Source organism: Octodon degus, unplaced genomic scaffold (assembly GCF_000260255.1).
Source record: "Octodon degus isolate 3935 unplaced genomic scaffold, OctDeg1.0 scaffold00127, whole genome shotgun sequence".
Taxonomy (NCBI): Eukaryota; Metazoa; Chordata; class Mammalia; order Rodentia; family Octodontidae; genus Octodon; species Octodon degus.
This window is the reverse complement of record NW_004524703.1, coordinates 5,674,426-5,696,369: the sequence shown is the minus strand read 5'-3', so window position 1 is coordinate 5,696,369 and position 21,944 is coordinate 5,674,426. Positions and strand designations below refer to the sequence as shown.

At 51.2% G+C, this 21,944-nt stretch overlaps 1 protein-coding gene across 2 annotated transcripts in view; it reads right to left on the bottom strand.

Moving 5' to 3' along the window:
* The window catches only part of Gpr137b (G protein-coupled receptor 137B), a 33,720-nt gene extending 13,604 nt beyond the window's left edge, over positions 1-20,116 (bottom strand). Inside the window, exons 1-2 of one of the 2 annotated variants that reach the window (XM_023700864.1) lie at positions 19,606-20,116; positions 180-229 (exon numbers count right to left, since the gene is read on the bottom strand). In XM_023700864.1, coding sequence (XP_023556632.1) covers positions 180-229; positions 19,606-19,974 — 419 coding nt within the window. In that variant the 5' untranslated portion in view covers positions 19,975-20,116. The remainder of the gene's footprint in view (positions 1-179; positions 230-19,605) is intronic. The other variant, XM_004640838.2, reaches the window with a different exon arrangement.
* Between the last annotated feature and the right edge of the window lie 1,828 nt (positions 20,117-21,944).

The following is a 21,944-nucleotide window of genomic DNA, read 5'->3' as shown; positions in this document are numbered from 1 at the left end:
TCTCTCTCTCTCTCTCTCTCTCTCTCTCTCTCTCTCTCTCTCTCTCTCTCAACTGGCAAGCAGAACTCTTCAGGGATCCCAGAGGAGTAACCCATGCACAGCCCAGAGGGAGAGGTGCGGAGGCGGCTTCATGTGATCGTGTCCAGCTCCACTGTGGAGAGCATCGCCTGGGTACTCACCGGTATTGGAGCAATTCAGGAGAGTATTTGGACTTTGCTTTGAAAATCACCTGCAGAGACAAAAACAAACAAGCAAAACACAGGTTGGGGTACAGCACACTGACACCAAAATCTCAGACCCCCCTTCCCTATGCACCAGGTGCTCAGGCACACTTCCTGAAACTAAGATGCCCATGCTGTGCAAGCACGTTTGTTATGTAAACTTTTTAAAAAGTCATTCATTCATTCGGTACAGGGTCTTGCTACGCAGCTGTGACTCGTAGTGATCATCCTAAGCTTCCCCAGTGGTGGGATTACAGGTGTGAGCCGCGCCACTCCTCCTCTCAGTGGCCGGCATGGCAAACCCGGGGTTCCAGGGCCAGCATGGCATGCAGTACTGGGGATCAAACCTGGGTCCTTGCCTTGCCAGACAGGCGCTTAGACCACTGGGCCATCTCCCTAGCCCTGTTATGTAAACTTTGAAAAACTGTGTGTACAGTGTTAAATTTAAAAGTATTTAGGAATGGCTAAAATGGCTTTAAAAAGAAAACAAAGGTAAAGCTGTTACTAATCTACTTGTGTCAAGCTCTTCTCTTATTTTTAAGATTCTTACGTGAAATCAACAGGCCACCATCTCCATTAAGAATCTGCACAGGCACCAAATTATCACAGCTTCAAGGCAGGCATCCTACAAGCCAGGTCTCAAACTTGGCAACATACATATAACACAACACATCTGGAGTACAGAAGTATCAAACCAGGCTGCTCCTGGGAGAAATACTGCAGACTAAAATCTGGAGCTGCAAGTGCACAACCGTGACAGCACCCACAGGTGGGGGCGCCTCTGAGAAGGCGTAGAGGACACAGAAAGGCACCCCCTCAAGCACCAGCCCCACACCTCCAGCACAAGAGTCTCGCCAGGAGCTCGGGAAACAGGAGGGGCAGGAGCACAGGCGCTCCTGTGTTGATATCCCTGGGTCCCTGACTTTTTAAGGGTGGCAGGGGCACTGGCAGAAGGAAGAGAGGTGGGAAAGTGGAAGCACAATGATACAGTGAGGTCAGAGCCCCGCCTGCAGGAGAGTCAGGGCCCCTGGAACCACGTCGCTCTCCATTCATGTCTCCCACACCCATCTACACTGTTCCTGTGTCTAATTTTTTCAATGCCACAAGTAAATGAGACCTTGCAGCACCTGTCCCCTGTGCCTGCACGAGTCACTTGGAATCATTCAAACCTCCTGGGAGAAATACTGCAGATTAAATCTGGAGCTGCAAGTGCACAATCGTGACAGCACCCACAGGTGGGGGCGCCTCTGAGAAGACATAGAGGACACAGAAAGGCACCCCCTCAAGCACCAGCCCCACACCTCCAGCACAAGAGTCTCGCCAGGATCTCACAAAACAGGGCAGGAGCACAAGAGCTCCTGTGTTGATATCCCTGGAGACCTCGAGCGCTATCACTGTGCTAAGAGTCACAGTGTATCCTATACAATACTTGTAATTTGCTAAAAGAACAGTCTTAGAAAGAGTTCTCACCACAAGCATGGTGGCACATGTCTGTAATTCCAGCATTAGAGAGGCTGAGACAGGAGGATCACTGTAAGCTGCCAGCCTGGGATACAAAGTGAGTTCAGGGCCAACCTGAACTGCACAGACAGACCCTTTCTCAAAAAACAAGCCAAACAAAAAAAGGGAATAATCATAAGGATCTAGATGTACTAATTAGCTGACTATAGGATCACTATGGCTACATATAGTGCACACGTTGAATTAACACAGTTATCAATTATATCTTAGTAAAACTGTAAAAAAAAAAAAAAAGAAAAGAAAAGACAACTCACATTCCACACTTGCTCTCCACGGACCTTCCTTGTGCCAACCCTAGACCTATGACATCTTCCTGGACTCCCACTGCCCCCAACACTCGTCCCTCCCCCAAATCCCCAGTCATATGGCTCCCTTCTCAGTCTTCTGCATGTGGCTCCTCTCAGGGTTTGCTCAGCCCCTGCAAATATTTGTCTAAGGGACTGAACAAGGGCTGAGGTGACAGGACTTAGTGGCAGGCAGGGGCAGGAGCTCTTGTCCTGGGGGAGGGGCAGGCAGCTCAGGGTCTGTGGGAACACATGGGGGTGAAGGGGTGTTATAGCTGCTGCCTCATCTGAGGAGGAAGCCGGGGTAAGCAGTGTTCTAGAGGGGCATCTGAAAGCATCCCTGGGAGTCCTTCAGGAACCCTGGTGGCTGCTGATGCCCAGGAGACTCTGGGCCCCTTATCTGAGCCCATCTACACAGAAACTGCTCCCCAAGGAACCTTCTAGAAGATGTTCTGATAACTTAGGTAGTTTTCAGGCTTTCACAAGCAGAGGACTTCCCCAGGAACTTGTGAAAAATGCAAATCCCAGGACTCCTCTCAAGGGCCCCAGTCCAAGAGGTCTAGGTGGGGCCTGGGAATCTGTATTCCCACAGTTCTGGGGTGGTTCTCCCCAGCTCCCCCAGAGGCCCCTGGGGGATTCTGATCTACACAGAACGGAGCTGACAACCCAGTACTCCTGAAGAGCCCTGCCATCATCACAGCGTGCTACATCAGCAATCATACTCACGAGCAGTCCCGAGTCAGAGTGAGTGAGGGCGAGAACGTATACAAAGAACATGGAGGAAGCCCCAGCACCCAAAACAAAAGCATCTGATGTTGTCAGGAAAACGTACATTTTGGTTTCCAAATGGCCACAATGGTGATCCCTCCAGGTACTCACACAGTGAGTGTACAGTGTACAGCTCCCAGCACTACCCCACGTGGCTCGGGGGCCAGGGAGTCCCCTACTGTGGACTCAACTCTGTGTGACGTGCTATCAACAATGATAGGGAAATCATGACCTTCTGCTGGGAAGGCCTCACATGCACCTTTCTTTATGACATTACGGCAGTACGCTACTGCGTGTAAATACTTTTTCTGTATCTATTCATCTGCTGATGGACACACTATGTGGTTTCCAAGATCTAAAAATTATAAGTTATACTGCCATAAACATGGGTATGCATGTACCACTGTAATGTGATGCCTTTAATTCTTCCAGGAAGTTCAGAAGGGGACTAGCTGGTCAAATGGAATTTCTAGTTTCAGTTTTTGGAGAATCTCCATACTGATCTCCATAGTGCTTTTCCTAGTTTAAAGTGTAGAAGGATTCTTTTCCCCCCAGGAGCCCACCAGCATGTTATTATTTCTTGACGATGGCCACTTTCTGGAGTAAAATGATTTCCTAGTGTGGTTTCAGTGTTAGCTATTTGGATAAAATCACGTGAGGGGGAGAGAGAAGAGCAGAGCAGAGACCGGAGGGAGGGAGCGAATGAGAGAGGGGGAAGGATGGAGGGAGGGAGCCAGAGAAGGAGGCAGGCAGGAGGGCTGGTGTGACCAGTCTGCCTTCCATGTACCCACAGGTAAGAGTCCCACAAGCAGCAGCCAAGGGAAACGTCCTGCCCCAGACTGGCCAGTGCACAGGGGCTGGTTTGCCAGGTTGGGGCTCTGCCTCAGGTGGGAACATCACCCCGCGGCACCTGCTGCCAACACAGCTCTCAGTTATGTGAGCACAAAGGAGCGTGCAATGGGTCAGGGCCAATGCACAGCTCCCGTGGGCTCCCAGCTCCCTCCTGCACTGGTCAGTGCTGTGTCTCTTTTGCCTGGGTCCTGGGGAATGACATCCTGGGCAAGAGCTGCAAGCACAGGTGAAGGGTTCTACTGATAAAGGGGCCCACCCACCCCTGTCCCTTGCTCTTCCCAGTCCTGCAGCTCTGCCCCACGCTGCAGCTGGGTGGTGGCCTGAATGGGGTCAGGATTGGGGGAGGCAGCCTCCAAAATGTTCCACAGAACTGGAAATTCATAACTGGGAACAATGCCTAGTGATCAAACAACTTTAGAAACTGTTAGGAAAACACATTTTCCTGTAAGAATTCTCAGAGCTCTTAAAAGACTAATACATAATACAGCTCTTTCTTTCGCGACAGAATCTTACAAAGTTGCCCAGGCGGGCCTCAAACTTTCAGGCTGGCCTCAGCGTCCCATAGAGTTAAGTCTTACAAGTTTTTAAAGTGAATTCTTAAATTTACGTTCTTTAAAGTGGTATCTCAATTCCTGGCATTTGAAATAGGATAACATATGTGTGAACTAACATTATATAAACAGGCAACATAATTCATTAAATGGACACAGATGTAGATACATACACACCTACATCTGGGCCTGTATGTATGTGTCTGTAATTCCTGTACAATTTTCACCCTTGTTAACTAAAGGGCATAAATGTCTGAACCAAGTTAAAAAAAAAAAAAAAAAAAAAGTCAAGCTCTCCTCCCTGCTCCCACGGGTGCTCCAAAGGGGCTTCGTTAGAGCCCAGAGCCACAGCTGCATCCGGGTCTCCGCCTGCCCTCCGGCTTGCCAGGACCTCTTATCCAGCTGCCATCTCCATCAACGCCCCCCTTGGCTCCCATGGACCTCAGCAAGAACTCGACCCAGAGGGGGTGAGGGCCCAGGGGTGGGTTAAGGACTCTTCCATATTTTAGACCTGTTGACAGCGTGTGGGCTCCCTGCCCAGAGCAAAACCCTCACACACAAAAACACAAAACAACATAAGAGGAGAAGACGCCCATGGGAGAGGTTAAGTGTCAAATGAGCCTAGAAGACTTTCAAACTGTGACTATTAGGGTGTCAACCCAGCCTGAGGGACACTGAGAATCCAACACTGAGCATCCAACACTGGGTTGGACTCAACAATTGTGTAAAATAAGGAAAAGGTAGCCCCTAAACTGGAGATGCACCATCAGACAGACATGATGCACATCTGAGGGGGAAGGGGGAAGTGGAGGGGATGGAGGGAGGTGGGGGGAGAGAAGGCGAGGAGAGGAGGGAAGGTAGGAAGGTGAAGGGGGAAGTAGGGAGGAGGAAGGTGAGTGCAGGCCTGAGGAGTAGGAGCAGCCACAGAGAGGAAGTGCAGGGAGGAGGAGATACCTGGAAGTGGAGCAGGGGGTGTGAGGAGAGGAGAGGAGATGTGGGGAGGTGAAGAGGCATGAGGACACAAGGAGAAAAATGGGGAGTTACGGGGAGGTAGGGGCCTAAGGAGACCCCAGAACCAGAGAAGGAATGGAAAGGTGGGGCAGCTCAGCCAGGCTGGGCAGGTACAGCAGCCTACAGCCAAGTCAGACACAGCCAGGACCTGGTAGGAGGCGCCAAGGGTTTTCAGTAGGGAACTGGTGCTGTTAGCATTCAGGGCTGTGCCTAAAGGAGGCGTCCAGGGTCGAGGACCAGAAGCCCTGGGCAATAACTGAGAAAGAAGATGGAACTGGGCCTGTGTTTAAGGGCAAATCAGATATACACAGAATAGTGGGGGCCTGGGCCCAGGGGTACGGGGCAGGTGTTGGAGAGAAATGGGGAGTGACCACTAACTGGGGGGTATTTGGTGGTGTGACAAAAGTCACATAACTGTGGTGCTGGCTGCCCCACTCTATGCACACATTACCTTTTAAAAGTTTGTATGGAATATGAATTATAACACAATAAAGATGTTATTAAACAATTTAAAAAGCATGGGAAAAGGTCAACAAGCAGCCCCTCAGTATGACACATGCACCCTGGGTCTGCAGATGGGAGAGGACCCTGGGGAAATGTGCAGCCAGGAAAAGTGGGTCCTCGAGTCATTTCTACTCAACGATATAAACAGTGTGCTGGTGATGGGCAAAAGAGGTCTTTCAAGGGTGCAAGGCCCTGGTTTTAATAACTGCAAGACTCCAGCAAGGCCCTGAGAAGGGCCCAGGCAGGGGCACGGAGGAGGTCTGGTGCACAGAGGCCCTGGGCCAGGACACACAGGCGGCAGGAGGGACTGAGCGAATGTGGTGCGGAGAAGGGCTGCTCCATTGGCTGGGCCGCAGGCTCCCAGTGGCTTTTTGGGGAGAAGGATCAGGAGCCATGTGGTGCGTATGGGGCCTACCCAGAGCTTCTCCAGGGCCCCAGGGTGGAGAGAGGGCTGGGGGAGAATCATCAGAACCTGAGGTCATCCCTGAGGGAAGTGCACCCCTCTTGGAAAACTTTTTTTTTTTTTTTTGCGGAACTGGGGACTGAACTCAGGCCCCTGAGCTTGCCAGGCAAGTGCTTATTCTACTGAGCCATCTCCCTGGCCCCTTTTGGAAAACTTTTGCTCAGAGTGTCGCTTCTCCTGCTCTTCAAAACCCTAGCTAGCACCTCGGCGGGGCCTTGCACAGCACAAATGGTGTGGCGACTGCCATGTGTCTGAGTTGCAGGGTTAAGGAGACCCTGCAGTTTCCCATGGTGTCCCTTCACACTGTGAGTGACCTAAATTCCCCTAAGGTCATCTGATGCCCTCCACCCTACCCTTTCAGGTGACGCAAGAGGCCCAGAGCTCTGTAGGTGACGTACTTGCTTCAGTAGAAGTGGTAGCTGAACTCTGGCTCTCACCCCCGATAAATCAGTCTACTGACGCAGCTTTCCATCTCACCCCACTGTAGTTCCCAGCTACCAACCCACAGTCAATCTTACCCCTGTCACACTGGCTGCAGCTGGCAGAGAAGTCCCAAGGCTGAGCTTTGGGGATGTGACCATATCCCCTTATGCAGTGAAACCAATGGAAACCTCTGCTGTCCCCAAGGGCAGAGGTGAATGACTACATAAAGCTAGCTCTGTGCTCCCTGCCTCATACCAGATTTAGAATTCCTCTCTGCAGTGGCTCCACCCTGAAACCCCCCCAAAACACAACGTTCCTAGAGCCTCCACATCAGTGCCCCCACCCCCTGAAATGTTGCCCAAAGGACAGGACAGACACAGGGCACACTGCACAGCCCCCACCCTCATTAAGCCTCCTACCTCTGAGCTCCGTGCTCCTAGGCCTGCCTGTGGGCTGCAGCTCCTTAGAAGACCCTCACAGTGACTGAGGAGTCTGTAGCGATGACCCCCAAGCACAGATTCAACACACCCTCTCCTTTTTAAATGCATGTATGCAAATTCCTTTGGAAATGTTACAAGTCAATGGTACATTAAAACTTTTTTTCTTGCTGCTGGAGATTGAACCCAAGTGTCATGCATGCTAGGCTAATGCTCTAGCGCTAAGATACCTTCCCAGCCCCTTAAGCTTTGCCTTATAAAATATTTCATCCAGGCCTGGTGAGATGGCTCAGTGGTCTAAAGCACCTACTTATACTTAGAACAAGCTTAGCAAAGCCCAGGGACCGCGGTTCAATCCCCCAGCACCACATGCCAGCCAGCCCCGCCCCCTGGTGGGCTGAGCTGGCCACACACACACACACAAATAAATAAAATTTAAAAAAAATAAAATAAAATAAAATATTTCATCCAGGCATGGTGGTACACACCTGTAATTCTAGCACACTGAGAAGCTGAGGCAGGAGGATCACAAGATTGCACCCAGCCTAGACAATTTAGCAGCTTAACAACAGCCTATCTTAAAAAGGGGCTGGGGGTGTGGTTTACTTCCACCCTCAATACCACAAAAATGAACAGATGGGTAAAATATTTTACATACACACAAGAAACAGCATCCTAAACACACATGTGCTCACCACTGTTTTCTCAACCTCTCAACCTGAACATCGCATACTTCTTCCAGTTTTATTTTTAACAAAAATGGTATAACTTCCCCGAGTCAAGCCCAGCCTGCTTCTAACTCCCTCCCCAGGGTAATCGCTAGGAGTCCCTTTCCCACATTTTTCAGGGGTTTTTTGTTTCAGTACTGAGGACTGACTGGGGCCTTTGCACTGACCTACAGACCCTGCTGTTTTTCATCTTGAGACACAGTCTCACTAAGTTGCCCAGGCTGGGCTAGAACACACGAGTCTCCTGCTGCAGACCTCCAGAGTGCTAGTTAGAGGCCTAGATTCCCATGCCCACCTATCTGGTGTTCATCCACCTGGGAAGGCTCGCCCCTTCGCAAGGTATGCACATGCACATAAACAATGTAGAGGCCAGCTCTGCACAGTCTTGCATCTCATCAAGGTATGAGCATCTCCTAAAGCCTCCTGCAGCTTTCCTGTTTACCCACAATGTCTGGAACACAGTCCTAGTTCATCCACTTCCACGTCTGCCACTGAGCCACCAGCGCATACCCACCTCCAATGAAGAGACACGGAACAATGCTAGGGTAGGCAGTCTGGAGCTGCCCTACCTGGGCTGGTAGTCTGGCTCTGCCAATAGTCAGCTCTGGGACCGTGGACAGTTACCCAATCTCCCTGTGCCTCAAATATCTTTATCAGTAAAATGAGACAGATCACAAACATCTACCTTATGGGTTCTGAGACTGAGATGAATTAACACGTTCACAATGGGGCTGTAACTTGCAGGTCTCAGGTGGCTTTTTACGAATTTTATTAGTTAAAATTAAAAAAAAAAAAAAAACAGTAACAGTGACTAGATGTACCATGGGTGGTTCAAGCCACCTGATGGGACAGTCACACATGTACCAACAGTGGGTTCAAGTAGTGGGATCATGCTGTGTAGAGCTCCTGGACAAACACCTGCACCCAGTGAGTACTACGCACACGCATGCTGCACCTAGGTTGTTGCTACTGCTAGGACTGTTTGTCCTCATACTGTTCCCAGACCTTGATTCTAAATACACAACTCCTAGCCTGCAGTCCCAGACACCTTCCTGAGCACAGAAGGAGCTGTCACACCCAAGAGGTGGGGCATGCTGTGGCACTCGCTCAGCTGGCTGGTGGCCCTTCTGCTGCCTACTTCCTGATCTCCTGGGGAAGTGATCCAAGCCCTAGACCCAGCCTCCTGGGGCGGCAGTCATCTGTCAGCCGCTGTGTTCCCTGTGCTCAGCACCCTCGGTCACCAGCTCACCAGAGCAGGGCAGACAGTCAGCACCTCCACCTGGATGCGAAGATGGGACAGGAGTTTCTCCCACCAGCAGACACATGGTTCTAAATGCAGCCAGGGCTGCTGTTGTGCATAAAAGGGGTCTGTGTTAAAGCCTCAGCTTTCTTCCTCATATTATCGTCGGAGCTCCAAAGATGAGCTCATCTAGAGATGATCTATGTTGGGTTTTTATTATTTTTTTTTATTTTTTTAATCTTTTATTTATTTATATATTTGGCAGAGGGTTTTGCTATGCAACTCAGAGTCATAGTGATTCTCCTGTCTCAGCCTCCCCATTGCTGGGATTATAGGCATGCCCAGTTTTGGAGCCAATGCAGTATGTGGCACCAGGGATCAAACTCAGGTTCTTGGGCTTGCCAGGCAGGTGCTTAGACTGGTATCTCCCCAGCCCAATCTGTGTTTTTCAAAAGCCATGGGATCCCAAGCAAGACAAAAGCATGCAGCCCACAGGATTCTGGGGTGCAGTGGCCTGAAGCCAGCCAGGGCCAAGGCGCTGGGGAAGGAGTGCCCAGGGAGTGAGTCAGCCTTTGCTGGTCAGCTCCCACCTCTGACACCCGGCCAGCACTGACTTCCTGTCTCATGGTGACCCTCAGAACATGGAGCCCCAGCTTGTGCTGGGTAACTGAGAGATGCCACGACCTCCCCCTGGACTCTTTAACTCTAGAGCCCAGCACATGTGCCTGGCCTTCGCTGCCTTCTCAGCGCCCGGGGGACAGTTGTCTGGCTGCTGCAGCGGAAGGCTCTTCTTCTGGCTTGTGTGTGTGTTCCCAGAGGCATGCACATGTGCGAGTTCACATGTGTGTCCAGGGGCCTCCCACGTGGCACGCCCTGCTCAGCTCGCAGCCAACACTCCTCCCTCCTTGAGCAGTCAGTGCTCAAGCAGTGCTTAAGTCTTCCTCTCAAAGCGGAGGCCACCCAGCTCCTGCCACCGTTCCCGAAGGGCCTGCTTCTCTCTAGCACCCCCAGGATGGCCTTCCTCTCCGACACCCTCCAGGAGTCTCCCTATCCTCATCAATCAAGCTGTGACCCAGCCAACAGTGCTAGTACAGAAACCTGGGTAGTTAGCCTCTGTCAATAGACTCTTCAAGTCAACCTAATGTGTCCCTCTTTTGTCATGTCCCCTTTTGTCAGCTGAGAGCTGGGATTTGGGGATGAGCCTGGTCAGAACCATGAACATGTTTTGCTGCCCGTGATTATCTGTTACCGAACCGGGCTTCAGGGTCCTTCTGTCACATAAGGACTAGTAAAATATTCATCAATACCCTCTCTGGGGGTATTTGTGTCCCCTGACTTGGAAGGCCCTGCTGCAACCTCCTTGCTAAGGGGGCCATACCCTGCTGGTGCTACCTGTGGAGGAAGGTGGAGGAAGGCAGAGGGAGGCAGCCTGGTGACCTCTGGGGACATCTTCTGCCTGAGAATTGGCTTGGCCCTGCCCAAGCAAGGGTGGACCAGGCAAGAAGCTCCCTGTGCCCAGCTCAGATGTGGAAACTACTCAACTGGCCCCGCCTCCAACAGGATCCTCTCTCAGAGGCAAAGGATGCGGCAATGTGAGGTGTTATTACCTTCATGGAGTTTCACAACTGCTCCTGCCACAACAGCTGTTCACTGTTTACCAGCCAGGACCCCACCCATAATTGTTCCAAGTGTGCTTAAACAAAGGAAGGCAGAGGACCATGAGGAAGGCTACATGGCAGTATGTGCCGCTGCTCAACAGGATGCCCCAATCATTATGGGCAAAGTGTGAGAAAACTACAAAATAAACAGTGAAAATGCTCACCACCTGCTAACATATGTGACTCTGTGCTTCAGATGTAAGAATTCTGAGGATTAAGACTTTCTGAGGGACCCATGCCCTTGCTGGATATGTCATGGCATTAGAGGATGACCTGCGCCTTGTCACTGACCAAATGATCACAGGAACTTCCTCAAGGAGAAGTGACATGGTATGACAAAGAGCAGCTCTTACCTGGGAGTAAGCTTGGCCTGCTGCCCCCACCTTGCTGTAGGACACAAAGTAAGCCACCGGGAAGGCAGGAGATGAGCCATATTCTACCAGAAACATGGAATGGAACTGAGAAAGAAGCCTGATCCCAAGCAGAGAACTTGAGGAGGATGCACTATGGGCCATCAATCTGTTACAAATTGTCTGTCCCAGGGAAAGGATCAGCTGTCCTTGGGCCGGGATGCCACCATGAACATCCCAAACCTGAGTGCAGGAAGAAACTGAGGTTCATGGCTTCCCAAACACAACCTAAGACCAGCCATGGAGCCAACCTAGCCACCCAGAATTCAGCTCCAGTCCCCATCTTCAACCCAAGTCTGAAACCCCACCCTTCCATGGTATCCAAGCAGTGGCTTCTAGTAGCAGGCTGAGGATATGTGGACACTCTACAGCCTGAAGGACAGGCAGCAGCTTTGACTAAGAGTCTGTCCTCCACCAAAGGACCCGCCTTTCTTCTTACTCTGAGTTTGGGCAATATTTTATTTCATTGCAGTCAGGATTTTTTCTATAATGATATTCACTACAAATGGATCCGACCTTTACTTAGGTAACAGCATCAAAAGCCACTGATTCTTTTCTAAACATAAATCCTCAAAAAAGAATGAAAGAAATGAAGGAAAGACTTAAGTCCCAACTTTCCATTGAAAAATCCCACCCTTCACATCACCCTCTCTGCCATGAACCCCATCATTAAATAACATCAGCCAACGGCACGATAGAGAAGTTCTTTCTGCAAAGTCTGTTTTCCCCATTCAGTGCAAAGTTGCACAAAGGCAGGAATCACATTTAGCCGTAAGTCAGAGTCTAATGAGTGTGTGGCTTACAGCAGGCCCTCAGATGCTGGGAGGAAACAACCTACACGTCCACCAGGAGCCAAAAGAATCAACAAAATGCAGTCCGTCCAGACAGTGGAATTATTATTCAGCCTCAGACTGGAACCAGGGTCTGCTGCTCCTGCAGGGCGGGTGGACCTAAAAACACCATGTCACATGAAAGAAGCCAAACAGTAAAGGATGCCAACTGTATGATCCAGTATCAAACATCCAGAATAGGAAGAGCTGCACAGGAGAACAGAGTGGTGGTTGCCAGGGCTGAGGAAAGAAGGGCTGGGGAGGGACGGCCCAATGGAGTTGACGTGGTTTGTCCCCCAATGGTTCATATGTTAAAAGTGTGTCCCCAGGATGGCACCACCAGTATGGTGGTGGAAACTTAAATGAGTGATATTCCTAAACCAAGAAAGAAACCAAAGCCTGTCTCCAAGTTCCCTGAATGACTCAAAGCTATTTTTGTAAAGCCTGTAAGCTAAGAATGGTTTCCACCTTGTTAAAGTGTTGTTTAAAAAGAGAGAAAGGACAAACAACGTATGCCACATGTGGCTCACAGCCCTAAAATACCAGCCAGTGCCTGCCTGAGTAAATCGGTCTCCAAGGAGTACAACTACTCAGGTTCACCTTGCCTCACATCTAGGACTCTAAACCTGAGATGTGGGACAAGAAAGAGGTGAAATATTTATGTACCTCTGCAGATCTCAGGGAACGCCCAAACCCAGGGAAGGCCTGGACTATCTGCTATGGCTATTTCTGCACTGGAAGAACTGGCTGCCATGAAGTCAGGGCCACTGGCATCGGGACCAGGGAGGGGCTTCCTCCTCCCACGGAAACACCCCAGAAACAGGGCTGACAGTTGTGGCTCTCAAGAGTCCCACGGCCATGGTACTCCCAGACCCCAAGACCACTGCAGTGAGGGTCTTCTCTTTCCAGCCCTCTTCTGGCTTCCTGCCCCCTCTCCTAATTCTCCATCACTCAGAGCTCAGCAGCTGGTAGGAGGGGACACAGAGTTTAGGAAGTGCCTACAGCCTGGGGATGGCCTCAGCCCAAGCATCAGACATTGTCTTGGGCTGGGTTCCAGAAGCCACCTGAGCAATGGCGCTGACACTCTGCCCCTGCCTCTGCTGGGCTGACTGTGGAAACACAGGAGAGAAACAGATGGAGTAAAATCTGCAGGTGCTAAAGTATAGGACCAAGAGCAGGGACTTGCTAACTGCAGCTGAGGGCCTGGATTTGTCATTTCTGAGGGCATTCCCCCAGCTGGCAGGGGGTCACCCTGAGGCACTGAAGCAACAGGAGGCAGAGAGTGCACGCCTAGCACTGAGGAAAGAGCCTGTGAGCCCCAATCAATGGCAGCAAACCTAGAGCACACAGGCCAGGGTGGGCTGCATCACTGAAAGCTCTAAAATGTCTACCATCATTGGCCTAAACTGTGTGGCTAGAAGGCACCTTCCCATGAGATAGACTGAGGATAACCAAACACAGCCTCTCCCCCACACAGGCACACAGACACACACTGTCATGCGGAGGTGTAAAACACAGACACACACAGGCAGGCACATGGGTATACACCGACATACACACCCAGGCAGGCAGTTAGCAGAACTGATGCTACAACTAGCTACACACACAGAGGCACAGGAAAGCGCACAGCTCTGACTGGCCATGAGCTTGGTGAGTGACCATAAGGTCCAAGGCCTGAGGCCCAGGCGTGGCGCTGAGCCAGGCCAAGCACAGCGTCCGCCCAAGACTGTGATTGTTGTACGTGGGGCCACAAGGCCTGATCTCCTAAGCGTCTCACTTTTTCACAATCAGAAGTGGCCTAAAAGCCACCTCCTCCCATGTCCTAGATTAGGGCTTGGTAATTGACAAATAATTCTCGACTAGCAGAAACCATAGTCTTATGGCTTATGTGTTGATGTCCCTCCAAAGCCTCATGCGGTCATAGGTGGGGCTTTTCGGAGGTGGCTGGATCTAGAGTGTGTGATGCTGGGATTGATTCATGTGTAATGCTAGGATCAAAGGCATCAGTGCTACCCAGCCAAAAGAGCCTAGATAAGATAGAAGGGACAGAAAGGCTGTGGTCATCTGTTCCTTTTTTTTTTCTTTCTTTCTTTCTTTCTCTCTTCTTTTTTTGCTGCCTTCTGCCTCCCATGAACTGCTTCTCCTCTGCGATGCCCCTCTGCCCCATCCCACACTGCCTTGAAGCCAGCTGAATATCAACTGAAACCTCTATAAACTAGGACCTAAATAAATCTTTCTCCTTTAACTTTGGATGCCAAGTATTTTATCTCAATAATGAGAAAAGTAACTAGGATACATAGCAAAAGCCACCTGACCCTACAGCAAGCAGCGTCCCTTTCCTTGGTGGAAGTGGAGATCCAATCCCTGGATCTTCAAGTGTCTCCTAGCTCCCCATCAGTAGGAATAGGACCACGGTGTACTTCAAAACTAGGCATGGCAAGTGCCACAGCACCAGAGAGACCACAGCCAGGCCTCAACCTAGCTCTGAAGACTTGGCTGCAGGACCTCAGAGGTCACTCAACATCTACACTTCACTGGCTTGCCTGCAGGCAAAGGACTGGGCTGCTTGGTGGTCAGCACCTGCGCTCCCCAGCTACGGAGCTACAGTCCAGACTGCTGTCTCACCATACTATCCTCACTAAGGTGTGCCAAGAGTCATTGCCACTTAGCAAAAACAAGAGTTGTAGCTTGGTGGTAAAAGTTACCACGATGGCACAGGGTAGGGCCAGTCAACAGGCTGGTGTCCAAGCTTGGGCTTGGAACTGTCAGGAGATGAGCAATGAGCTCCTTAATTATGGAGAAGAAAGCATCGCTCAGTACAGAACATCTCCTTGTGCCTCCTTCTCCCCTGAGAGAAACACCACGTTCCAGCTGCTCTGGTGAAACAGCAGCCTCTGAGACCAGAACTGGCCATGGACCCACCCAGGGCACAGCCAGGATTCAAATGCACTTTGGCCCACGAGCTCACTGCTTCTTTCATTTCCACTGCTGCCTCCTTTGATTCAGAAGCCTCTGTCGACCCAACCCCACCATGAGCCCCAAGGTCCCCCCGTGAGCCTCAACCTGAGCTCAGCCACCTCCAGTGCACCCTCAGCACCTCACAGGATCACAGGACTAACAAGTTGTCCCTGCCCGAGGTGGGGGAGGAAGCGCAGGGGACAGTTCTAGGAAAGACCACACCCCAGTGAGCACCAGCTTCCCACAGGCTCTCTAAGGTGTGGTCAGGTCCACACTCATGAGTCAAGCATTGCCCTGTCCCTCTGTCTGTCACACCACCTCTCCCCCACCCAGTGGGCTTAGTTCTCCATTTCCATCCTCAATCCAGCCCAATGCAGTGGCAGGATTTTGTCACAGTGCCCAAGAAAGGCTGAGGCCACTCAACCAAATTCAGGAGCAACAGTCTGGGTCCCAAATTGGTAATTCCAAGAAACCTATAAAGCTGGGACACCAGCAGCCAGGGTGTCGTGGAGTCCAATGCCACAACACACCTCTGCACCCTCCTCTGCAGACAGATCTGCCCCACGCAGGAGCTGCTGCCTGGGCTTCTTAGGCTTGTGCACTAACCCTGGTGGTGAAGGCAGCACAATGCCGCAGTTTCACTGCATGAAAGGTAAACCAGGATAACCACTATCAAAATTCCTCAGAAAGGGGCTGGTGAGATGGCTCAGTAGTCTAAAGCACCTACTTAGAACAAGCTTAGCAATGCACATGGAGGGCGATTCAATCCCCCAGCACCACATGCCAGCCAGCCCCGCCCCCTGGTGGGCTGAGCTGGCCACACACACACACACACACACACACACACAGAGATAAATAAATTAATAAAATTTTTTTAAAAAGCAGGTTAAAAAAAATTTTTTTTTAAAATTCCTCAGAAAACAAAAAATAACAATTCCATTTGGCCCAGCTACTCCTCTTCTGAGTGCTGTCCCCCCAAATTAAATTTGTCATATTGCAATGTTATACGCACGCTAATGTATTCACAATAGATAAATTATGGCAGTGGCTTATGTCCCCACCAACAAGGATGAATTAAAAATGCAATTTTAAATCTACATATATACATACAAAATGGAACAGTACTCAGCCATAAAGAATAAATTTCAGCCATTTTCAAAATATGGATGGATCTTAAGACCATAATGTTACATAAAATGAGATGTATAAGTTAAATATCATATGGTGTCTTTTATTTTCAGATGGTGTCTCTTATGAGAAGCTTAAAATATAAATAATTTAAAGACCAAAGTAAGAGAGGCAGACTGTGGAGGTAGGGAGGGGACCTGAGGGGAAGGGGAAGCAAAACTGATTAAGATGCAATATACACATGCACCAATTCCCTAAGATGCCTATAACTATAATGTACTAATAACATGTACCACTAAAGTAATTGGTTTTAAAAAGGTGACCTGACATAGCACCATCTAAGGCCTTGGTGACACCCAGACCTGCCACTTTCTCATGCAAAAGGGGGCTGGCGCAAGCCCACTGCTGCAAACGGATCCTCAATGCTTTATGTCCCAAAGAGAGCCAACACAATGAGGGCCTGGCATACAGGAGCTGCCCACAGGTCCCTTGGAGGGTTCTCAAATGCAGTCCTGCCACTAGGCACCTCCCCACCTAGACAAGCTGTGCCAGAAGTGGTAGAGATAGGACAGGGCACTCATCGGCCTGCTGGCAAGAAGACACTCACCCCAGGTCACCAGGGGAGCCTAGACTGAGCTAGGATCCTGCCCCAGCAGGTATAGACAGTAGAGCAAGATGGGCTATGGAGAGGAGCCCAGGCAGCACCAACCTACACCCTGCAGGTCTGAGGAAACCAGCACTGTTGGCAGTGGGAGTGTGATGCTTCCACGGGGATTTATGCAGCTGCAAAGGCCCCTGGCTGCCATGGAGGGGGAAAGGGTCAAGACTGGTGACACTGTCAGCCACCCACTCTGTCACCTGTGTGGCCAAGTGATAGAGGAGCATCAGTTGCCCCCAGTGGCTCCATGAGAAAGAAAACAATATGAAAGGGCTGACCTGAGGCATTCCATCCCACCTGAAAGAGAGCCAGGTGAAGCTCAAGCCCACCATGCAGGCACCTACAGAGGCAGAGCCTTGACAAGAGGAATTCAAGCCCAGCCTGAGCAACTCAGCAAGAAAAACCCGGTCTCAAAATCAGAAAGGCAAAAGGGCTGGCCAAATAGCTCAGCGGATTAAAGTGCCTGCAAGCAGGTGTACGGGCCAGAGGTTCAATCCCCAGCCTGCCGTGCCCGTGCCCATGCCCATGCCCACGCCCGTGCCCACTCCTGGTCACGGGGCGCATTGAGTTGGCTAATGAGACTGGGTGTGATGGCGTATGCCGTAATCCCGGCCCTTGGGAGGATGTAAACAGGCAGATCACAGCAAGTCTGATCTAGTAGTGAGATCCTTAACACCTTGTAGGCCCTCCCCTAAAATACAAAAAACAAAATTAGAAAGGTAGCGATGTAGCTCACTTCAAAGGCCCTGGGTTCAATATCTAGTACCACAGAAAAAAAAAGTTCCCTTCACCTCCTGGACACCCCTTCAAGTTTCAAGTTTGCTCCTGACTCCAAACCTCTGCCATCCCTTCCTCAGGCTGCAGGACTCAAGACCACAAGTCGCCAGTGCTTCAGGATCGCTGCAGTCCCTCCACTGAGCCTGGTATACTCTCTTCACCTCAACCACATCTGAATCACCACTTCACCATGTTTTGGGTATGTACCTCAAATCATCAGCCCCCGGAGAACAGGGGCTGCTTTCTGAATCTGGGTATGTTTTTCCATGTAAGAGATTTCAAATACCACCCCATGAAGACAAGGCTCAAACTGAGACATCACAGGTGTGGGGGTGAAGCCAGGCTCCACCGTGATCCTCAGAGAGTCACTGAGCCTCCCTGAGCCACACTTCCTGCTCTGCAAAAATGAGACAGAACCAGCCCTTCTTTCAGAGGGATGCTGTGAGCACAATGAAGACAAACTGCCCAGCCCGAGCCTAGCACGGAGCATGTGCTTCTTACTGGTTCCTCTCCCTGCAAAATATGATGCAGGCAGAAATCCTAAAAGTTCCCCCTTTTAGCTGCTTCACCAGAAGAGAACCCTGTGGGAAAAAGTGGGGTGACGAGAACGGTCACACTGAGGACTGCAGTCAAGAGTGTGACCCCTTGCTACACTCCTCAGAAAGAATGGGCTTTTTGTCAAGAAGCCAGGAGGGGCTTTGTACCCCGAGGGTCCAAGATGCCAGCACATATGTGCCACTGTCTGCTAGTCACCCTTGCCCCCCCCCCCCCGGGCAAAGCGCCCTCTGCTGTGGCAGCCACTTACCTGGGAGACATAAATAAGGCAAAGGCCATGACTTTGGGACTCCAGGCCAGAGCGGCTCTGTCTCGTCTGGTCACTTTCCCCTTGCTCAGCATTTACTGGCCAACCAGCAGACTGTGCAGAAGCACACAGCCCAGCCCTAATCCAGCTCTAAATTGAGGATTTGCATGTGATTACCCGAGGGCCAGGGCAGGCAATTCCCTCTATTTCCCTTTTTTCCCTCAAAAAGGGACAGGAGTACAGAGCTCAAGGAAAGATACTACCATGGTCACTTCTTGAGGGAGTAACAACTTGGCTGACTTTTGCACCCAGTTGGAACCACCCAATCTCCATCCAATTACAAAGCCCCACTATCTGCAACACAGCCAACTGCCTTAACTAGTTCAAAAGTTTAAAGTAGTATGTAGGCAGTGTTACCCTCTCTCTTCTGCTGGGCTGAAAAGCAGGTGCCACACAGGACTCCAAGAATGGCTCTGAGCACTGACCCACCGCTCTGATAAACTTCACATCTACTATTTGGGGCCAAAAATATTTCCTCCAAACTCAGCGTATCCCAAACAGCAGGGCATTTCTATGTCTGCCTGTTGTTGGGTTTTTTTTTTTTTTTTCCAATCAATGATAATTTTTCTTGATAAACGACGGTTAGCTGGCCAAGAGCCTCTGCCCGGGATACAGTGTTTAAATCAAAGCCAGCAGGTGACACAGGGAACCTCCACCTCAGGCAGAGTCCTGGTGACAAAGGATCAAGGAGTGCTTGGAAAGCTACTGGGGATTAGAGAGCAATGTCGTTAAGCCTTCCTGCGATGCTTTACACTTTTCACAGCACTTGCAAAGTGCTTCCCAAGTACTATACTTTCATTAAGTTCACAGGTAAAGAATTCATAGGCTTTCCATCGGCTTTTAACAATACGCCTCATAAAAACAATCTGGCACGACTGTAAATAATGAGCACCGGTTAACTTTTACAGCGCTATTCTTGGGGCCCCTCAGAGGAGCCCAGACAGTAGCCTGACCTCCTGAGGCATCTGGGGAGCTGGGCGTGACCCCGCACTGCTGTTAAGCAATCCGGTAGCAATTCAATGGGGCTCCAGAGCCATAGGTTCAAAACATCTCATCAAACCCAGGACTATTACTCAAAGGAAAAAAAAAATGCAGTGTCCGGCCCCAACATGGCGACAGGATAGGTGCTCCGGGGTGAGCGCCCCGAGGGGAAACTGCGGCGCCCGGGGCCTCCCCGGGGGGCGCGCCCTCCACCCGCACTCGAGGCGCCCGACACGCCCAGCTCGCGCCGGGTCCCCCCCGGGCCCCCTCTGGGGGTGGAGCGGTGACCAGCGAGCAGGGCCTCCGCCCCCCACGGCCCGCAGCCGGCGGGGCGCCTCACCTGCGCGAAGTACAGGTTCATGAGCGTGAGCGTGAAGAACTGGAGGCACACGGGGAAGCAGTAGAGCAGCCAGAAGAGGAAGGGGCCCAGCGAGTTGGCCGCCACGAAGTCCCTGAAGTAGAAGGAGAAGAGCACGGTGCGCAGCGAGGCCCAGCAGAGGCAGAGGAAGAGGAAGACGCTCTGGTAGCTGAGCCGCTTGTGGCGGTAGCGCAGCACCAGCCAGAGCTGCGCGTAGATGAAGGCGAAGAGCAGCGCGTAGAACACGGTGTAGACCACCGTGAGCCCGAGCTTCACGTGCGGCGGCACGGCGGGGGTCAGCGTGGGCGGCAGCGAGTCGTTGCGCGCCGCGTCCCACCGCGGCGCCTCCATCCGGCCAGGGACGCCCGCGCCTCATCGGGGCTCGCTGCCGCCGCCCCCGCGGGGGTCTCGGGGCATCGCGCTCTGCCGGCGGCCCAGCGCCGAGCGCAGAAAACAAGCAGCACTTCCTCCGCCGCACCACATGATGCGCGGGGCGGCCTTTGTCTTAGATTGGCAGCGCCGCGCCCCCGGACCGCGCGCCCGCGCACAGCGCGGCCCGCCCAGACCCCGCCCAAGCCCGGGACTCGCGCCCCGCCCCGCCCCGCCCCGCCCCGCCCCGCGCGCGCGCGCGCGCGTGTGTGTTTTGCAGGAGTTTGTTCTTTTATGTAAAAACAGAAGCGCTTTACAGGTTCCTTTTTGAATTGGCCTTTGTCTGGAGTGAGGTTTATTTCTAAATCCAGAACCACTGAAGACTGGATTTGTACTTCTGAAGTCATCTGTACTCGCATGGAAGGAAGCAGAGCGTGCCGCCAAAGGGCTGCCCCCTGCCAGGTGAGAGCTGGCTCTGGGGACCCTCAGGGTGCCCTCTACTCTGAGCCGCCCACCTCAGGACCTGTCCCCACACCCCCATCCCCCGCCAACAGGCCCAACCTCCTGTTCTGTCCTTATAGCCCAACAATCCCTTCTGGGAAGAGAAACTGCCTCAGTTTACCCTGGGCACCACGTGACCATCAGGCCAGGAGAAATGGGAGCTGGAGTGGGTTCTGCGCAGAGCAGACAAGGCAGGCTGCACGGTGGAAGCTTTACTAGATGAACAATTCAGTTGGACTCGAGGGGCCCGAGTCTCCAAGGCACCAGTCATTTATTGTAACTCCTTCCCTCATCTTACTCAACCTGACACTTCTGTGTGCATGAGTGGGTTTTTCCTGTAGAGGACGCGGTAGAGATTGGATGTGGCTTTTCCTCAGAATTATCTATTGCTTACACACTCCCTGCTGAGCTTCTCTTTCTACCCTTTACTCCCCTCTGAAGAGCAGCTAGGAAGAGAAGCTGACCTCCTTCCCCTCCTGCTATTCTGCACAGAGCAGCCTGCATAGCCATCTTACAGAAAACTGCCAGGCGTACTACAGCGATACCTGCGCACCCATGTTTACTGCAGCCCAATTCGTAATAGCTAACTGTGGAAACAGCTACACACCCATGAACACTGAAAATATGGTCCACATGGACACACCGTGGAATATTATTCAACCATAAGCAATGAAATCGTATCACTTGAAGGAGAATGGATGAAATTGGAGTGTGTCTTGTTACGTGAGATAAGCCAAATAAAAAGTCAAATATTTCATGTTTTTCTTATGTGAAATATAAAAATAATGACATGAAGTAGAAGGAGACTGAGGACAAGATCAAGGGCCAGAGGAGAGAAAGGGGAGAGGAAGCGAGTGATCAAAATGTTATGCATATGCTGAATTACGCCAAAACAAAATCACCTATTCAGGATATCTAATATGCACTAATGAAAAAGAATTTGGGGGGAGGCCTGCCCCTTAGCTCAGTTCTTTAAGTGGCTGCTTCAACAAAGCAGTCAGGCTCAGGTTGCTGTGGTTCCATCCCCACAACTCAAGCCAGCCAAACCTGCCCTGAAGGCATTCGGAGCAAAAAAAAAAAAAAATCTTTATGAAAAAGAATTTAGGGGCTGGGGCTTATACTCAGAGGTATAAGCACCTACATAGCAAGCACAAGGTCCCAAGTTTGATACCTGAATCCACATGCTGTTCTGGCCCCTGAACCGGCATGATAGTGTACACCGTAATTCCAGCACTCACTCAGCAGTTGAGAAAGGAGGATCACTAAGAGTTTGAGATCAGCCTGAGGGCTACAAAGAAGTGAGCACAAGGCCAGCCTGAACTGAGTAGCAAGACCCTAGCTTAAAAAAAAAAAAAATTACAACTAGAAGAATACACCTGCCAGGGTGACTTCCATGCTGAAATTCCCCTTCCCTGCTCTTCATTGCTGTCAGCCGAACTCTGCCTCTGACT